The sequence below is a fragment of the Euprymna scolopes genome, chromosome 1 (genome assembly GCF_053919585.1).
Source record: "Euprymna scolopes isolate OS-2025 chromosome 1, ASM5391958v1, whole genome shotgun sequence".
Lineage (NCBI taxonomy): Eukaryota > Metazoa > Mollusca > Cephalopoda > Sepiida > Sepiolidae > Euprymna > Euprymna scolopes.
Window position 1 is genome coordinate 183274310 of NC_136482.1, and position 15694 is coordinate 183290003.

Consider the following 15694-nt stretch of genomic DNA (forward strand, 5'->3'; position numbering starts at 1 on the left):
CATTTCTTAAAAAAAAGCAAACTTATACCAAAAAGTATAATCTTTATCTACAGAATGAGTTTAAATACATAAAAATACAAAAAAAAAATGCAAATCCCTGTAATCGGCATCAAATGACCAAAAATAAAAAGGTTAATATGCCACAAAACCAAACCAAAATTTCCACGGCCTTAAATGACCATAGAAAGGTTGATAGGTCGTTAAACACAAACAAATAATTGGCTAATCTGAACTATAGATTCACATTTCAAAAAATGAATTCTAATTTATCCTCATTCATCCATCTATTTACTTAAAACAATTCATGTGTCAGCCTGTATTGAGGATTATCTCTCTAATTTAATCTAACCTAGAAACTTGGGTACTTCTGCAGTTTAAATCCTGCCCCCCCCCCCAGCAGACGACGAAAACCGGCTCGAAAAATGCTGAGTGAGCTTATTCACTGAGAAATCGAATGGCAAAAAGATGTGAGCAGAAAACACCAAATTGTGTGTGTGGGGGGGGGGTGAAGAGTTTCATTGTGCTTCAAACAGCAAGTCTTTATCTTGTGACAAGAAAGGAAAATTGTTTTCCTTCAACCGGCAGAAACTACTATCCCTAAGGAAGTAGCCTATCCTCAGAAGTATTGAACTTGTTAGTTGAACTACTTCATTTACCCCAGCTTTCTACTTGTGTCGATTTCTATTTTAACATTTCCATAGTACACAATAATTACTTGGCTATCATTTTCTGCTCTGAGAGGTCCTCTATTTGACATCTCGTTTCAATAGAGGTATTCTGACTTTGGTCCTGGATATGACCTTAAACTATATCCGATGGTGAGGGCCCAGCTTGTGGGCTTTGGGGAGTGTGGAGCCACCCTTTAATTACCATTGCTCCCAGGTCCACTCTGACACGGAGTGGTAGTACCTGTTAGGCTCCCAACTATGGGTTAAATAGAAACCGACTTGAAAAAAAAAATATTCTATTAAAAAATTTTTCTTCAAAATAACTGGATTCTGCATTAAATAACCTGAAAAGGGTTGATATGCCGTAAAACAAACAACCAACCAACCAACCTGTCTTCGTTTTTCATAATTATAGCAAGTTCTACAAACTTTACATGCACTTATTCTATACCAGTGTAATTTTCTCAAATATTCCTGGAGGCTCTTGCCTCAAAAATGGTCGAAGCATTTCTTGCCCGCATCTTTTCTAATGTCCTGATTCGAAAGGACTAAGTATTTAGCTAAAACATTCAAAAAGCCTGTTCTATTTTGGCTGATAGACCAGATCCTACTTGACAAGACTGACATGCTTTCATTCTCGTTTTGTCTGATCTTAATTCCCTGATGATCTGTCATCCTATTGACAAACCTCGGCTTTTATTTTGGCAGGTTTTATCAGATCAGGTTTACACAAATTTGAATAATCTCCAGTGAAATCAAAACCTCTTTTTCTGGGTTGTCATATCATAGAACTATCATTTCCATTTCTAATAACTTGTACATATGATCCCAACATTTTGTTTTTATATGGTGGTTAACTTGGATGCATACAACCCCATTTTTTTTTGGTTGTATGGATTTCTTCCTTTATTTTTTACATTTTTTTTTTATTCTAATATATAATTCAGTTTGTGTCAATTTTTTTTATCTGTTTGACAATTTCCTTGCCTATTTTATTTTTGTTTTACATGATGTATACTTTAGGCTGGTGTAAAGAAGGTGAGCTCCCTCTATCCTTCTAGAAGATTACTCTCACTTGAACCTAACACATTCTTACCTCCTAAAAGGAGAAACACAACCTCAATTTATTCCCTGTCAAACACCGTTTACTATAAAACACCTAACCGAATGTATAGATCTCTCACAAATTAGAGAAAAACACTACAAGGAAATAAATCTGAAGAAAATCTTCGATAAGAACAACACTGGAAAAATCTTATCCTACCTCAAAGAAATAGGACTCTTCCAAAAAATATACTCCCCTCTCCCCCCAAAAAACCCTCATGTTCTGCAAAAACAAAAGCAACTCATCTTTTCCCACTTTTCCTTCCTCTTATTTTTCCTTTCTCTTTCTATCTCCCCCACTTTCTGACTGGTTTTCTAACTTAAAATATACCAAACATTAATACTGTAACCTTTTCCCCTCTCCCATTGCAAAACCTATTCATGTTCTGCAGGACAGGGAACAAAAATGATAAATCCACTTTAAAACAAAGAAACCAAACACTACAAACTAATGATTGAAGATACATAGAGCTTGAAGAATAAAAACAAAATAACTGAATACAACATCGAATACTATTTCCAAAATAACTGGATTCCGAAAAGGGTTGATATGCCGTAAAACAACCACTCAATTCTCACTTGAGAGTATCCTGTGCCACTACAAAGCCACCATTCACCCAGGGATGGAGTATTGTTGCCACATCTGCGCTGGTGCATCTGCTGCTAGTCTCTACCACTTGAAGAATAGCGTCTAAAAAAAGTGTCCAATCTGAAGATCCTGCTTTGTCAACTTAGCTCCAACTGTGCTTGTTTTACAAGCATTTTAATGTAACATGCTCTCATGAACTTCTTGCACTAATGCACCATCGACGTATATACCCCCCCCCCAACAAACCTGCTTAACAAAATCCCACCCCTTCACTAAATTAAATACCTGAAAGCTTTCTACTCAAATAGTTTCTTCCCTCGAACAGCTGGACTTTACATTCCCTCCCTGCTGCCTGACTATACTGATATGCATGTAGCAGTTAACAAACTATTTACAATAAGCGGATCAATGCCTGGGGCCAAAGTGATTCGGCCACACTGACCAATCGGTTGGCAGGGCGCATTGATTTGAGCTGTCCCTTTAAGGACTATTTTTAGCCCTTTGGGATCTCAGCTGCGATCGCCAGAGAGACGCCAGCAAGCGACCTATACAGACCTCTCTCACTCACCCCTCCCACTGCTACTTGTTGATAACAGCAGTCTGATGGCAGACATTTACACTCTTTCTCTCCAGTTTGAGATACAATCTCGCCTTTTTTAAATAAACCCTTTATTATTGTTTTGTTAAAAGCAATGTCGTTTGGCCTTGTGTTTATTTAAGTAATTATTAGGAGAGAAATGCACAACATTTCTCTCCTATATGCAGACATTTAAATATAATGTAAACCAACATCTTGTTCATTTTCTCTAACCATGGTTCCAAACAGTAGTCTCTTGTGTCCAGGTGGTGATGTGCCTTGTTTGTGGTGAACATAAGTGATTAAAAAAAAAATAAATAAATAACTTGCCATTCAGTCAACTTTTGCAATACATATTGTGATGTGGGGAAATTGTACCATTTTATTTATATATCTAAAATTTTCTTTATGAAAGTTTGTTAGAGGTCAACTTTCTTGATCTTTTCGCTTTAATGACCTTTTAGGATTGCTGTGACACTAGTATATATTTGTATATTTCAAAGCTGATCGCTTTTGTCGCATGAAACTTATAGTAACATAAATTGTCGTTTTATGTTTTATGTCTTTCTTTTTAAACTTATGCCCCACCAACTAAGAATTTCTAGTTGTAGAATGTCTCTGCCTTTTATGTTTTTAAATGATTTCCAAAGGAACTAAAAATCTCAAGTTAACCTTCAGCATTAAAGATAAATCCGGTTCACAAATTTAAAAATATTTTTTTCTTAATTGTTTCAGATAATACTATGCAAGTTGTTGTCCTGGCAATTGGAAATCGGTGTATAACATCAAGCATGTTAACAACTGATGGCAGATGTATTGTTGATAGCCATGCCGCTGTAATTGCAAGAAGAACATTCCGTCGGTAAGTTTGGTACTTTGCAATAAAATCCAGCTGAAAACGAACAGTCAAAGATTGCATGTCATTAAATAACCTAATTTCTTTAATGTGCCAATAATAATGATGTTCTAGCTTTGTATTAGACTTGTGTCCAAGCAGAATTTTGGGTTGATAACTAATTACTGAAAGTAGGTATTTATACATATAATCACTATCTTTATAGCTTGCATATATTTCGTTTTTATATGCAAAAAAAAAAAGAAGTCATTTAGTGTTCAGCAGTCACTTGCTAGTGTGTCTACTGTCTAATTTACATATGTTGACATAAGAGAGTAGGGAAAATAAGATCTAATATATAAAAGGCTATATGTCTGTCTGTCTCTATATTTTCAAACTCTCTCTCTCTCTCTCTCTCTCTCTCTCTGAAACTAAGTTGCAGAGCGGCGCTAGGGGTTTCAAATGATTGGATTTTTTTTTTTTTTTATGAACCATTCTTTTTTGGGTCTGTTAAAATAGTTTTTAAGGGGTCAAAATTGAAAAAATAGTTCTACATTTTGTATATTCATCTTTTTTAATCGATTCATATGCCTATCACGTTGGTACAGTGGTAACATCATCAGCTTTGAATGCTACAGTTTTGCTTTCAGTTTCGATTCTAGCCGAAACAAAATTATACAGATAAAAATAACAATAAGTTTCTATTTGCACTTTTAATAACAGAATTTAAAGTTATTTTATTTAAAATTTTATAAGAAATATGTTTATGAAATTATAAAAATAAGTTTTCAAATAACTTTTCAAAGTTTTGTATAATAGGTCTTTCATTATTGTTTTGGTGATGCACAGTTCCGTGGCTGACATTGCTTCATAAACTAAATAGTTAATTATTCAAAGATTTTTAATTCTTTAAAAAAAAAATTCCAATGCTTTTTAATTAAAATAAGATCGAAAGAAAACGTTTTAATAATTATTAAATATAAAAAAAATCAAAATGTAGAGTACATGCACAGGGAAGATATAGGTCTTGGAGAAAAAAAAAAGCAAAAGATCTGATTTGCCTTGTTACCACTTCCAGTAGCAGACACACCAGAAGTTAGGAAGTACATTAGCTGACTATTAATTTTTTTAAAAATTAACTAAAAAATCTTCACTTGCCAAACTTGTTAATTTTGAATATTAAAATGTGTAAATGTCTTAATCATGTGATTGACTTTTTCTTTAAAGTACATGATTCACCTGAACATAAATTATGAAATCTTTTAAGTTCAAATCCAGGCTCTTGTGGTCATTCACTACCTGGTACTGATGGAGAAAAAGTTGAACTCAATGGCTATGGGTAAAAATAGCAACTTGTATTCAATGAATAGTTCTCAGTAGATATTGTTTCCATGAGTTGAGCAGACTCCTATTGATCTGATAAAGTTTTATCTTCCTGCATGCGAGTCGTGACAGTTTTGGGTTTCCTTGGTTATAATTGCAATCAACTTTTGATTCCAATGTGTTCAGATTACACAAGAGTTCATGGTCTGCTTTGACATCTTCAGCTGACCACCTAGTTAGAGGTCTCAGAGCTATCAAGTATTATGTCAGTGTCCTTGGTTCGGGGCAAAGCACATTATTAAACCAGTGAAGTCCCCTCCTAATGGCATCTTCCATCATCTGAATAAGGGTATTTCCGACTTTGTCAAGTGGACAATTTCTGAGAATTTGTAAGCTTGACCAGCATCAACATAAAACATTACAAGCAGCAAAAAAAAACAAAAAAACACTGTTTTCTTAATGTTACTTTTATTTTCTTGTTTTGGGTAATCATGGATCCTAGATGTTTGAAATTTTCCAATGATTGTCCTGTCAGCTTGGGTTGTAAAATAAGGCTGCACTTCTACAGAGTTCTACAAGACTTTGGGTGGCAAAAATGATGCCTGAGGCCGAGATCCTGACAGTTGGGCAGCTGATCAGTAGGGAATTAAAACATTAGATTCAAATCTTCTCATTGGCCCTTTGGTGAACTAAATTGATGGTGGGGCCCGATCGTGTTATGTCAACCACTATGATATACATACCGCTAACACATATTCCCAAATTTGATGGAAAGTGGTGGCTGACAATTTGGAAGAAAAGAACTCGACATAGCTGCTAAGCCTAGACAATTTACTTTGATATCTTCAGCTAAGTGCCCGGTTAGAAGTTTCATAGCGATCAGATATTGTCAGTATACCTGAATTATACTTAGCAGAAATATGGATGCTAGAGGACCCCCTTCCTAAGCGAGTTTACTTCCTACATGGCCGTGTTTCAATTTTGCCTGTGAGGTAGGTAAGGAACATAGTTGATAAAACAAATTCAAAAATTATTCATGGCCCAAGAAGAACCATTTATCTTCAATATGAACTCTGATTCAGAGACTTTTTGTAATCTGATTTGAGATGAGCTGCATCAACATTGTGATGAATAATAATGATGCATGTACATGGTAAAAGTTTGTTTCCACCACTTTAAATGGTTACACATTCTAATAAGTCAGTGTACAATTTAGGGTGTACTAGCGGTAGTATCTGGCGTTGCCCGGGTGTTTGGAGGGGGGTTGAGCACCCAAAAAAAATGCGTTAGTAGGCAGGCAGGCTCGAACCTGTGACTCGAAGGCAGAAAAGAAAATGAAAGAAGTGACATCTTACCGCTAGGCTATGACGCTATAGGAAGTGAAAAGCGTTCAAATTTAGCGATGTCGATCAAAAAGTTGACTTACTAAGTGAATTAGTTCAGGTGGAGAAATGAACAACGTTCAGCTTTCTGCTGTTTCATTTGTTTCCCCACGATATTGGGGAAAACCTGCTCCCCACAAAAAGTGTCCAAATGAATAGCAATTGTCTGATATGAAGGGTTTCCCTCACATTGATCAAAGCTAATTGCTTTCTGGATGTCCCTAGCTGCCTCCGCCTTTTTTTTTTCTTTTTTTTTCTTTTCTGTTTTTTTTTTTTTTCTTTTTTTATAAAAAAAAAACACAAATACGAGAGGACGGAATAGCGTGAATTTTGTAAAAGTCACTCAAATAAGATAGACAACTGCCATTTGCAAATCATAGATATAATATATGGAGTATATAAAAAATTCTAAAAAAAAAAAAAAAAAAAAAAAAAATAGTACCCCCCCCCCTCCGAAAAAAGCCTTTGCTGGACATACAAAAATGCGCGCGGCCGTTTTGCCTTTTCTATATGTAGATGGTTTTCATCCTTTGCATTTGGCCATTACTGTAGCCTCTTTGAGAGGAGGAGAGGGACACATCATCGAATTGCTTTTCAGTTGTTTTGTACTGAAGGAAATAAGTGATAAGTGTTTACCAATAAATGTCATCTTTTATATCAAACATTTTTGATTAGTAAAGTTTGTGAATTGGCAAAGGACAACATGATTTTGTTGTTTTTGGTTTCTCTGATTCCTTCTAGAAACAGATACCTAAAGGTTGCCAATTATCCATCGTAAAAATAATTCTATGGAATTGACACTATTCAAATTTGACACCCAGAATGTCAGTCCTAGTTGTTATCCAATTTCTCACTATTAGCTCCTACTTTCGATTAAAACTCGCACATTTAATGATCACATGTTAATCAAAGCATGCTAATTCAAAATAAATGTTAAATTTTTTTCTTTCCTTTCCTTATTACTGTTTTAATTGGTAAACTTTCACCTTTTCAGCTACCTGACCATTGAGCTTCAACGTTTTTTAGATCACCCAAATTTACCAACTTGTATCTTCTATTTGCCACCAAATGAGAAGCAGCTGAAAATCAAAAATGATGTTACCTTCCACTTATTTCTCAGTGATCCCCCGACGGGTGACTATGAAATTTTCTACAAAATGTAAGGCATGGCTTTTTTTCCCTCTCTTTCTCATCCAATGAATTGCGTTCTTTTTGTCTACAAATTTACAAGATGTCTTATTAGGCACAGACCAATGAAAAGATTACTAAATAAAGTTCTGCCAAAATGTTTGGTTTTGTGGAAAGATATAATTAGGCCATTAATTCTATCTATTACTAATAAACTAAGCCACATTATTTCTTTGGCTTTAAATGTTGCATTGTCTAAGTTCTACATTGAAGCTGTTCTTTTGATATTTTTCTGAGGCTTGTCATACTTATGAACAAGACTATGACTTTTTACACATAATTCAAATTTTATTTAACTAATGTATATCTGTTTTCTGAGAAATTTATTCTGCTTGAACAATCCTCATAGGAAATCTAACCACTTTTTCTCCTTCAGTTAATTTCTTTTTACAGTAAATCCCATCTTTCATTCAGTGATCTGTATTTGAATTTATTAGATAGCATTAAAATTAGCAAAGGTGACGATTTTTGTTTAAACTAAGCATTTTTTTTTTTTTTTGTAAGGCCAAGTCGGTTACTTACACACGAAGACAATGAATTGGTTTCTATGGGAGCCCATAAACCAGCTTTTGAATTAGAAGACCATGGTGCACTCAGTACAACATCTGAAGAAGGTTTGTATTTATATTTGATCTCGAGTCAAAGTTCAGGTTTTACTGATTTTTTTTTATCACGTAAGAATTTGATTTTTAAATAATTCATTTTAAAATGGGTAAAGTTTAAATTTTTGAGCCACAGTGACATTTTTCAATGACTTATAGCATTTCATTTTTATCAATCACGTTAGTTTTTCAAAATGGATTTAGGTGATAATACACAAACTATGATGCATCACAAAAAACTGTTCAAAATATTTGTAAAGCAGAATAAAAAAAACTGATAATTACTGAAAATCTTATTGAAATTTGATCCAAACATTTTAATTTTTAGATCGTGTATAAAAGATTTAGTAAGAAAATTGTTGAATGAGAATTTTGTGATCTTTGACTATAAGTAATTGAAGTGAAATTTCTTCAAAATCAGCTGTGAATTTTTCAATAAAAAAAAACAAATAATTATTGCCCCCCCCTCTTTATTGCAAATTCCAATCCCACTTTTTTTTTATAGATGCCTTAAAAGCACTATAATCAAATCCATTTCATTTTTATAATAAACAAGCAATACTTTTCTCCAGAATTGGATATTTTGCTTTTTTAAACAGTGAAATTTTCAGATTTTCCTCCAATTAGCAATTCATTTGGCATATCCATGCTGAATTTATACTAGTGACTTCCACTGTTATTAGCAAGAAAATAATTTTGCACGAGTTACTTGCTGAAAAAAATTTTGCATTAGTTTTCTTACTCATCATTTATTATTAAACATTAAAGGGAGGTAATCATGTCATGACTTATTTCCCTTGACTTGGACAAAAATATTTCTTTATTAATAACAGCTTGATCTCTTAACATGTTTACAACACAATTCACACCATAAATTTTTGTTTAGTGATTCACGTCAATAAATAGAACCTTTTTGTAATTTACTCTAACCTATGCGTTAATGATATCATTTGGTGATTTGGATTAAAATTGTTTAATTTCGTAGCAAGTAAAATGTAACTTTAATCAGTTGGCAAAAACAATGTTGTATAATTTTTAAAGTTTTTTTTTAAAAATCTGCTATAATTTTTGTAGATTTCGATGACTTATGTATAATTTAAAAAAAAAAAAAAAAAGAAATTAGATTTTTTAACGCATCACTTGGGTAGATTTTTTTTTTTTTTTGTCAACATCGGTCAACAAGAGAAGAATTTAACATTTTACTAATTCTTAAATGATAGAATGCTGTATCCAATCAGTTGAAATAAGCGAACATTGAATAATACTCTGCGATTAAATAGTTCACAAAATTATGCTATGAATTTATGTCAATATTAACAATATTGAAGTAAATTTACACAATTATCAAAAATTATTTGAAATTCACATCTTAATTTTTCTGTACATGGCAGATTAAAACACAAAAGTAAAAATCTGTTTAAATACTTTTGCTTTTCCAGAATAATCCTTTTTATGTACAAAAGAAAATTGCACAAAAAATTGTTCCTACCTGTTAGATTAAAAGATCTGGAACCAAAATTTATGCAAATTTAGTGTTTTTTTTTAATTTTTTTTTTTTTTTTTTTTTTTTATTCTTCATTATTGTAGCGGAATTTGAAAAATATTTAATTTTAAGTGAAACCAATGGTATATACTGAATTATGTTGCAGTAATGAAAATATCCAACAATTATGAAAAACGATTAGGTAGAAAATTAGTTATTAATGAAAAGTTTTTGAAGACAATTAGCGAAAATTAAGTTTTGCTAAATTGAACAAAACTTTTAAGGTTTCAGAAAATAGCTACCTTCCTTTCGCTACAATTAGAACTCTCCAGTTTTTATTTATCTTTTTTGCAAGACTCAATTGTTGCTAATAATCCTCAAAAGCTATTTTCATTAATAATTAATTTTCTACCTTTTTTATTTTTCATAATTTTTGGATATGTTCATTACTGTGACATGACAATTCGGTAGATATCGCTGGTTTCACTTAAAATTCAATTTTTGAATTTTATTAAAATAACAAAGGACTAGTTTTATTTTGTTCTTTAATTTTTATTTTATTACGATTCAGCTGCTATTGCCGGCATAAGTTAAACAGTAATGCAAGCAAATTTTTTTAAAACTCATTTTTAGAAAAACAATATAAAAATATAAAACAAAGACATGAGATTCTATTAAAATCCTATTATACTTATGCATTTGAATGAGGGATGTTAAAATGCACAAGACCAAGAACAGGAGTTTATACTTCTCTTGCTTGAATTTGTCCATTGATCTTAATAAGGCCGATTTTAATAAACTCTTGCGTTTTGTCTTGTATCATCTATTTTTCCAAAAATAAATTTACAAAAAAAATCTTGTTTGACTTATGTCCCTTGATATTTGACAATGGTGACTAACGATTTCCAACAATAAAATTTTATTTTTTAAAAACAAGAAATACTGGATGAATTAGTCATTTTTGACGCATTGTCTTTTTTTTTTTTTTTTTTTTTTTTAACAGTTTTTCAATTTAAATTTATAATTTCCAACCAAATCTTTTACTTCTCCAGGAAAAACTGAACACATTATTGAAAATGAAGAGGTTCGAGAATTACTGACAGATCTCACACCAGCTCACATGATGAAAGTAATGTCCATCAGTGACAAACTACTAAAATGGAATGTTCTCGGTGTTCAAGGCGCAATTTTAAGCCATCTCATCTACCCAGTTTACTTTTATTCGATCACTCTTGGTAAGCATTAGAGAACCTTTGTCCTCACTTTCAGACCAAAAATGTTATTTCAAAATTAAAGCTCAAATGGTGATATTTAGCTGTAGCAATATATCAAGAACAAAATAAAAACCAGAAGTAAATTGGTGAGCATTTTGATAACTTTAACAATTCTAGCCTAATCCTAACCATTGCCTTTTTTTTTTTTTTTCAAAGATTATTAAGAGCTACTATGGAATAAAAAAAAAAAAAAAACAGCATAAGATTATATTAAGGGTCTTTTAAATACTATTTAGGTGTCACCACTATTTGCAGAAATTTGTTATCTTAACTTTTTTATCAATTCTTTTTCTTCTATTCCACCTTCACTGTCCTCTTGATGCTTTTAGGACTGTCCTCTTAATTTCTACTTCATATCATTTCGGGTATTTTTATCTGAAAGCTTTTACAAGTATATAAATGTTATTTTTAAGTGTTCTTTTAATATAATTTTAGACATGTTTACATGTCTCAGCAAGAAGTGTTGAGGTGACAGTGGTTAATGACACTGAATGACCATCTGGCAGAGCAAGGTTCGAATCCAGTTTATTCCACAGACTAGCTTTCATTAAAGTTAGTTTTATGCGTTAATGAGCTTAATGAATTAAACATTCAAGGTTTGATAAAATCTTGGTTAAAAACTCACAAATTCAAAGGAAGTCAAATATGGTTTTTTTCATTTTCCATAAAATTGACATCACAATTAAAAAGGAATCTTATTTATTTTTTAATTTATTTTTTTCATGTAGCTGTTTTAAAAATCTTCTGGGCCATTTTGTTTTGTAGGCCAAACCTTTGATCATGGTCACCTGTCTCGCGCCATGTGTTGTCGTTTGTATGAGGAACTGAATTCCGAATTACCCCCACCATACCATATCAACCACCCTAACCTGAATGAAGCATTCATCCCCTCATTCCAACAAAATGATTTGACTGACTTGTCTGTGAATTGGGCAAAAGGACAGGAATCAATTGAAGTAACAAATGCAACGACTGGAAGGATCATACCAGAGTAAGAAATTCTGCAAAATTGTCTTTTTTTTCTTATTTATTTATTTTTTTTTTTTTTACATGTTTTCAATGTGCCTTTTTCTAATTACCTTTCATTTATACTTTTCCAATGATATTAGTGCATAATTGAGCAGTAGAATTCTAACTCAGTCTTATTAATTACATAGTCTATCAGGATATACATAAAGCCACTCATAAACCAAATTTAGAATACTTAAATTATAAGTTCAAGTATCTTAACATGAACAAAAACCAATATTTATTTATTTTTTTTTTTCAAGTCTTCAATATGTGCATAGAGCTTATAAATAAAATTGTATAAGCATTGTAAGGAGTTTATACAGATCGATCAATGTTTTGATATTTGCATGTTGTTGAACTCCAAATCAATCTTGCATTGAGAGAATATTAAAATACAATCGAGAATCAGAAGGAACAGTCAGATTGTTACTTCCCCATGTTTTGTGGGCATTTGTACCTCTATCCCCCTCCCTTCTGCTCACCTGACCCCCCCACCCCCCGATCATCTGAGAAAATGTGTATAGTTGAGGCTTGCCCATTCATCTTGCATTGTCCATTCTCCTACACCCAACCAAGTACAGCAGTTGAGATAGAACTGTACACACAATCAATATTTCTATAAATGTCCTTCAAACTGTATGGATCTTTACTTTTTGGATTTTCAATTTCTGCTTTTACTTGCATAATGTGAAGTCTTGGAATGTCAATCATTTTAATTGATCTTAAAATAAAGATTTTTATTGAGTGTTCTTCGTCTTCTGACAGGAAATTAGGTCATTCAAATGACACAGAAATTTAGATTTATGCAGACGTATTTTCAGAGATGAATTAACACGGCATACATTGAAGGTTGTTGCCTTGCTCACTTGATAGAATCAAATGAATTGCCTGCTTTGTTCTGATCCCAACAGATTTTTCTATTTGGAGTTTCCATTTCTATCAACTTCAATTAGGAAGTCAAACACTTAAATTGTTAATGGAAGCCTTGGAATATTATCCAACTTTTAAGTCTGTCATGATCGACTGGAAATTGACCAAACTGTTTATATCATTATGCAGTTGTTAATGAAAGATACATTATAAAAAGGCAAACATTAGACTTTTAATGTTTTATGATCAACAACTGTTTGTAATTTCCCTTTTCATTTTTTTTTTTTTTTTTTTTTTTTTTTTTTTTTTTTTTTTTATATATTATTGTGCTGAAACATTAAATTCTTTTTCATCAAATTTGGATTCATTCAACTTTTTGATTCAATCTTCCCTTTTCTTTGCAGGTCTCCTTCAAAAAGTGGACCCACGATGGCAAGTCGCTTGTGCAAAGCAGCAGTCCTTTATCGTTTCCGACAATATTGCACAGATAGTCATAGGGAAGACATTACTCTCAACTTGAGTTACAGTGAACATAAAGCCAATGCTGTCTCCTATCAAGCTGCAAAACGTTTGTTTTATAAACATTGTATTGATGCTCAAATTGGAGGCTGGTTACGCAAGCCACAAGATATCGACAACTTTAAAGAGTGAAAAATGACCTCCCTTTATTTTGTGGACGTACTGCTGACTGACTACATGTCTTTCTCGGATTTGACTGATAAAACTAATCCCAACAAGAGATTTTCTTTTCCTTTAAAAAAAAAAAAAAAAAAATTATGAACTCAACTGTGATAGAAAGATACATTGGACAGAATACGTTTCATAGGAATTATCGTTTTTCTTTCTTCTCTTGAGTGAATTTTTCAAAGGATTTGATAATTGTCTGTGATTTTTAAATATTATTTTTGTTTACATGCAAAACATGTGCAAATATTTTGTCAATTCTAAAAAAAAAAAAAAAAAAAAAAGGGCGGGGGGGATACTTATTTAGAATTTTTTTTTTTTTAATCAAAACTACAGAAAAATCATGATGTACATACTCACCACAAAACAAAGATGTCCTATTCCAAAATCACAAATTGATCGAGGTAGATTTTATTTTTTTTTTTTTTTTAAGAAAATAAAATTCCACGATTTTTAGTGATTTTTAAATATTAGATATTTTCATTCTTTCACTTATTTATGTTGGATCAAAACATAACCGATGAAAAATCCTACGTCTTGCTTAGTCGTAAAATTTTATTTTAGTTTATATAAAAAAAAAAAAAAACGCTACTTCATCAACTCCCTTCCCCTTAAAGACAAAATTCACCCTTGTCACTTTCTCAATAACTAAGCTTTGGAATTTTTAAAAAATTTTACACAAACATTAAACAGGAGTAAAAAAAAAAAAAAAAATGAGTGGATTTTCGGGGAAAACACTGGTTGCTCTTCTAGAGGGGACTTTCGGGCTAAAATTGACACTTTTGTGCTTATTAAAAAAAAAAAAAAAAAAAAAAAATTGATGCCTTGGATTTTTATAAAACTTTCTAAAAGGTTGTAACTGATTTCTATATATAATTTTGTTTGTCTATACTTCGCAATAACTCTTGGGTGTGCCCCAGAGGCTCTTTTAGGGCTAATAAAAAACACTCCATTTTTTGGATTATTTTACCATATTTGTCCAAATTTTTTGTGTGTGTCTATTTAGCAGTTTTGCATGGTGCTGAACTCAAATTTAAATATGTTAAGGTCTTGGGGACTTATCCTCAAGTGGCCTTTGGTCCTTGATAAGGGTTAATGGATGTAAGGTAGTAGGGAAGTAATTGTTAATGATGTGTATTGGATGAAATTTGATTATTTATGAGGACGACTTCATAGGAACTTGTTTACATTAGATTTGAAGGCTACCATATTGTATTTAGCTGGGAAGCATGCCAGCAGAACAGTTTTCCAAAGGCATGCAGTTATGAGAAAGGAGCTTTGTTCATGGGATCTGCATTTACATTTAGGCACAGATTGTGGGGAAAATCCTATATAGTGGTTTTAAGTTTGGCAGGGGGGGGGCGATAGATTTGAAATCAGATTAGCACTGACCATGAAAATAACGATAGAGCAGAGACAGGTTTGTGACATCTCTTCTGTGGGAAAGAGAAAAGGACATCACCTATTAGGTTTCGAAGCCGGTTTTGAACTTTGTCAAGGCATGATTTTGATTTTTAGAATATGATATTTGTGTTCTGTGATGAATATGTGCATTATAAAGATTTTTCTGTATTTTTGTCTTTTTAATAAGTGTAATTCTAAATAAGTATTAAAAAAGTTCATTTCCACCTTGGCTGTTTTTTTTTTTTTTTTTTTTTTTTATTCTTCACTGAATATATATGTCAACTGCGAGATGATAAACATTGGCCAAATTTGATTACATCTTTAAAAAAAAAAAATTTTTTTAAACATATCTGCGCTTAAATATATATATATATATATGTATATATATATATATATATATATATATATATACACACACACCAGCTGTACACTGGCATGCGTTGCTGTGGCTCGAGTTGGTGTAACGGAAGAATCCCCCATCCCCGCTGTTTTAGCACTCCGAAATCTACCCAGCAAATATGTTATATACGAACGTGAGACGGACGTTTCCAACCCAAAAAAAGAAAGGAAGAATGAAAAAAAAAAAAATTGGTTCCTAGTGCCGCCTCTAAGGGAAACCTTGAAAAAAAATAAATAAATTAAAAAAAAAAGCGAAATGTAATGGAAATGATGTATGTTTTTATAAAAAAAAAAGATTGGA

General features: G+C 32.1%; 1 protein-coding gene across 4 annotated transcripts in view; it reads left to right on the forward strand.

The window, feature by feature from the left end:
• Positions 1-13920, forward strand: part of LOC145277985 (double-stranded RNA-specific adenosine deaminase-like) — a 42621-nt gene extending 28701 nt beyond the window's left edge. For all 4 annotated transcript variants that reach the window (XM_080130148.1, XM_080130130.1, XM_080130138.1 and 1 more), the window contains 6 exons: positions 3674-3800; positions 7473-7637; positions 8171-8280; positions 10804-10986; positions 11791-12016; positions 13311-13920. In XM_080130148.1, coding sequence (XP_079986274.1) covers positions 3674-3800; positions 7473-7637; positions 8171-8280; positions 10804-10986; positions 11791-12016; positions 13311-13557 — 1058 coding nt within the window. In that variant the 3' untranslated portion in view covers positions 13558-13920. The remainder of the gene's footprint in view (positions 1-3673; positions 3801-7472; positions 7638-8170; positions 8281-10803; positions 10987-11790; positions 12017-13310) is intronic.
• The last annotated feature ends 1774 nt before the right edge of the window (positions 13921-15694 follow it).